The sequence below is a fragment of the Medicago sativa genome, chromosome 1 (assembly GCF_051527215.1).
Source record: "Medicago sativa cultivar Bolivia chromosome 1, Bolivia_mono, whole genome shotgun sequence".
In the NCBI taxonomy this organism is placed as follows: Eukaryota; Viridiplantae; Streptophyta; class Magnoliopsida; order Fabales; family Fabaceae; genus Medicago; species Medicago sativa.
The window spans coordinates 60,927,929-60,931,702 of NC_140749.1; the positions used below are offsets into that span (position 1 = coordinate 60,927,929).

At 34.7% G+C, this 3,774-nt stretch overlaps 1 protein-coding gene across 1 annotated transcript; it reads left to right on the forward strand.

Annotated features, from left to right (window-relative positions):
* Window positions 1-1,551, forward strand: LOC146956031 (pentatricopeptide repeat-containing protein At3g09650, chloroplastic-like). Its single transcript, XM_085716514.1, has one exon. It carries the CDS (start codon window positions 18-20, stop codon window positions 1,173-1,175), a length of 1,158 nt encoding a protein of 385 aa, XP_085572640.1. The 5' UTR covers window positions 1-17; the 3' UTR covers window positions 1,176-1,551.
* The last annotated feature ends 2,223 nt before the right edge of the window (window positions 1,552-3,774 follow it).

The window sequence follows — 3,774 nt, forward strand, 5'->3', positions numbered from 1 at the left end:
CAGTGCAGTGCAATACAATGTTGTTATCACTGTTAAGAAGAAGATACGGTGGTGCTGTTTCTATTATTCCCAACAATCCTCGTCGTTTTGTTTCGACGTGCATGTTATCAGGGGTACTCTCTGACACTAACACAATTCCCTTTGATGATTCTGGGTCTGGCGTTATTCATCCTGATCTCGCAAGCAACAATTACATTTCTGCTGTTACTTGGTTTGAAAACAATCTCTCTTCTGGTTACGCTTCCATATCCGATTATAACACTGTTTTATCTTCCCTTCTTAGAATGGGATATTCCCCTACTGTTCTTTCCCTTGCTCAACAATTGGAGGAATCCCACAACAACCATCTTCAACGTGTTCTCCCAGACATTCATACTTGGACAATCCTCATCAAAGCTCACTGTTTCGATGGTAACATGTCTTCCGCCATGTCTCTCTTCCATAAAATCATCAACAATGGTCATCGTCCCACTGCTGAGGAAACTTTGAATCTTCTTCTCCATGGTTTTTGTGTCCGCCGCCAGATTCACAAAGCAATGCTCTTTTACAATTATATCATACTAAAAAATAATGCTACTGGTGCTGGTTTTAAGTGGAACCATCATAGTTATCTTATTCTAATCACTGGATTATGTCGGATAGGAGAAACTCAATCAGCCATCCAGTTGTTGAGAAAGGCTTTACAGATTGAGATTGACACGGAAAGTCTTGATGGTATTACTGTCATGCTCTGTTATAACACAATCATATTCAGGCTAGCTTGCAAAGATAAACTTATAAATCAAGCTTATGATTTATATTCTGAAATGAAGCTTCATGGTAACAATGTCTCACCTAATTCTGACACATATCATCATCTAATCTTTGGCTATTGTATCATCGGTCAATTTAAACAAGCAATTCGTTTATTTAAAGAGTTCAAGGCATCAATAAACATCCGTCGTCCATGTCTTCTTACTTTAGCAGTTACCGAACGAGAGGTGAAATCTGCTAAAAGTGCAGTAGCTGTCATGATAAAAGGTGGTCTCAGACCTAATGTTGCTAGTTATCACTCAGTTATTGATAGATTGTACAAAGGTCAATCACGAAGAAGAGTTATGAATAAGATTGCACAAAAGGTGGATACATTGGTACGCCCCAAAATTTTTCCCGATGCCTACTATGATTATATGTGATTACAATGAACAACGTACTATTTAGAGTGGTCTTATTTGATGAAGCATTGACGTTACCGAAAGACAGTGGTTGCATTCCAGATGATGATTAGGCTCTCTGTAAGATATATGGAAATAAGGAGGGTGAATTTGTTTGCGAAATGTAGATTACATGCTTTTTTAGTTTGCTAATTAAAGGACTATGCTTTTGCTTTTAGTTGCACTTCTATTCTATAAGCTAGTGGCCAAGTGAGAGGACAATAATAATGTTTAGTGTATTCTAATTCGTTCATGTCATGTCTGGATTTGGGCAATATATGTCCTTCAAACAGATAGGTACACGTTTCTTGTTTTATGCTCTTTGATTATTTATGCCAGTGATGACATTTTCTTGAAAGCCTGAATCAATTCTAGCATTGTTGTTTTCAATGGAGTTGATATGATACATTTCTCCTATATTTTAATGAGAAATGTTAGTCTTTTAAATTACTACCTACTTAAAACTGAGACGAGATGTTCATAATTTTCTCAATTTCTATTTAACATGCGTTCTACTTTTTAAAGAAGATTGATGCTTCACTTTTCAGATCTGATTGGAAAACTAAGTTAAAAGAAGATTTTGAGGCACGGTTTAGACTTTCTCATGTTACTGATATTTTCCCTGATGCTTCTTTTATAAGTTCTACTTTTTGTCTCAAAATGCGGTTTACTTATAATAGCGTACTACCAAAACAAACCAAAAAGACCAGTTTAATGTCGGCTTAATCAGTATGCATAATTAGTTGAAGTTGAATGTGAGCATGATAGGCTACAATTTCAATAGAGGAATTGAATGATTTGAAACCTGCAGACTTTGGTCGCAACCAATTTCAAGAAAGTAACTATCTGTTCCACAATGATTGGTACTACAATAGATTTTGCTTGTGAAGCAAATTAGAAATGAAGCAAATTCAATTGAAACATTTGAATTTTCTAGAATTCTAATTTCCTAGACAAAGAAGTGAAAGGTAGAGATGATTGGCGAAGGACTAGCATGTGTTCCTCTGAAACTCAGAAAACGTTGTGTGTGTAATTATCTGCGTGATTACATTGATGAAGATGTTGGTAAGATTTGGAGTTTGTGTGAATGGAATTGTCAAAAAGCTTTTGAATTTTGAATGAAACGAAGTTTTGAGCTTGAAAAGCCAGGTTGCAGGGATTACGTTGTGGATTTTGTCTTTTACACCCCTAAACAATTTCTTAAATTATGTAATGATTAATTTTTTATATGATAAAAAAATAGAGTAAACCACTATTGCGTCCTAGATTTGCAAGTATCTGGCTAATTGGAATGCCAAAATTTACGAATGATTAAATTGTTTCCCCAAATTGTGTAACCTCGGTTATAATACAATATCCTAAATTTGTGTTTCTCACCAGATTTCAATGCATAACGACCCATTTAGGATCATAATAATGTGCTGAACTGTGTTTCTCACCAAATTTTCTCAATTGAGAAAATCTTGTTGGTGTTTATGTGTCAGTATCGATGCTTCATAGAGTTTGACTGCCAAGATTGCGTTTAAACTTGAAATAGAGACTTCTCTTAGTCAGTTTACCATCACAAGTTACTAGTTGGGAAGCAAGCTTAACATTTTAATGCAAAATATTCAGTATGTATAGCAAACTCGCAATCACTGTAATGACCATATTTGACTCCTAAACCTTCTCACTTGTCATTAATTTGTGAACATTCAAATTTTTCATCAAAACATGATATTTATGGTAAAATTTGTATCATAAAGTATTATGCGGAAATTTAAGGTATAGTATTTTCCTCAGTAACTTAAATTGGATTTTCAATCAATAGAGTAGTTGGCGTATTATAAAAATTTGCAAAATAAATGTTTTATCCATTCAAGCTGCTAAGTTAGTTTTACAAGTTCCTAGCAGTGACCTCAATTCTCCTTTTCCTACTTTAATACTAATGTTTATGTGTTCAAGAAACAGCTTACAGGGAGCTTTGAGCATATTTTTCTTAGTTCTTGTTCCACTCTGGAAACTAACCCTTATTAGACAGTATCTGTCTCCATGTTTGGAGGAGTTTTTTAGTTGATGTTTCATTCACATTCTTGCTAATTTTGAAATTTTATTGTTTCTTAGTTTTTTGCATTGCACATAAATGTCATAGACAGATCTGAAATTTCTTTGGGAGAGAAGAAGTCATAACCAGTTCTTAACTTGTCGTGCTTCCTCGCATTGAAGGTCTAATGATTTTTTGATTGAAGCTGAGAGTTATTTTGATCCAGTATTTCTGAAATGTTTCCTATGTCTAATGACTAATACAAGACATATTACTAGCCCCGATATTTGTGTATCTACCTTCATTAGCAGGTGAGGCCTGATGTAGTTGGCTATGAGAATCTTTTCAGCTAGGAATGTTTGCTTTGGGAGGGTCGTCATTGGATCAGAAGCTTCATATAGATGGTAATGCAAGGTGGTTTGAAGACAGATAAAAAACAGCTGAATCTGAATTGTAACTTATGAGATAGTGCTGATTCCCCTCTGTACTATGTAATGATAACTGATAAAAGATAGAAGTACCACTATTCGACTAGTGGAATAAAAATCTATGAACAAG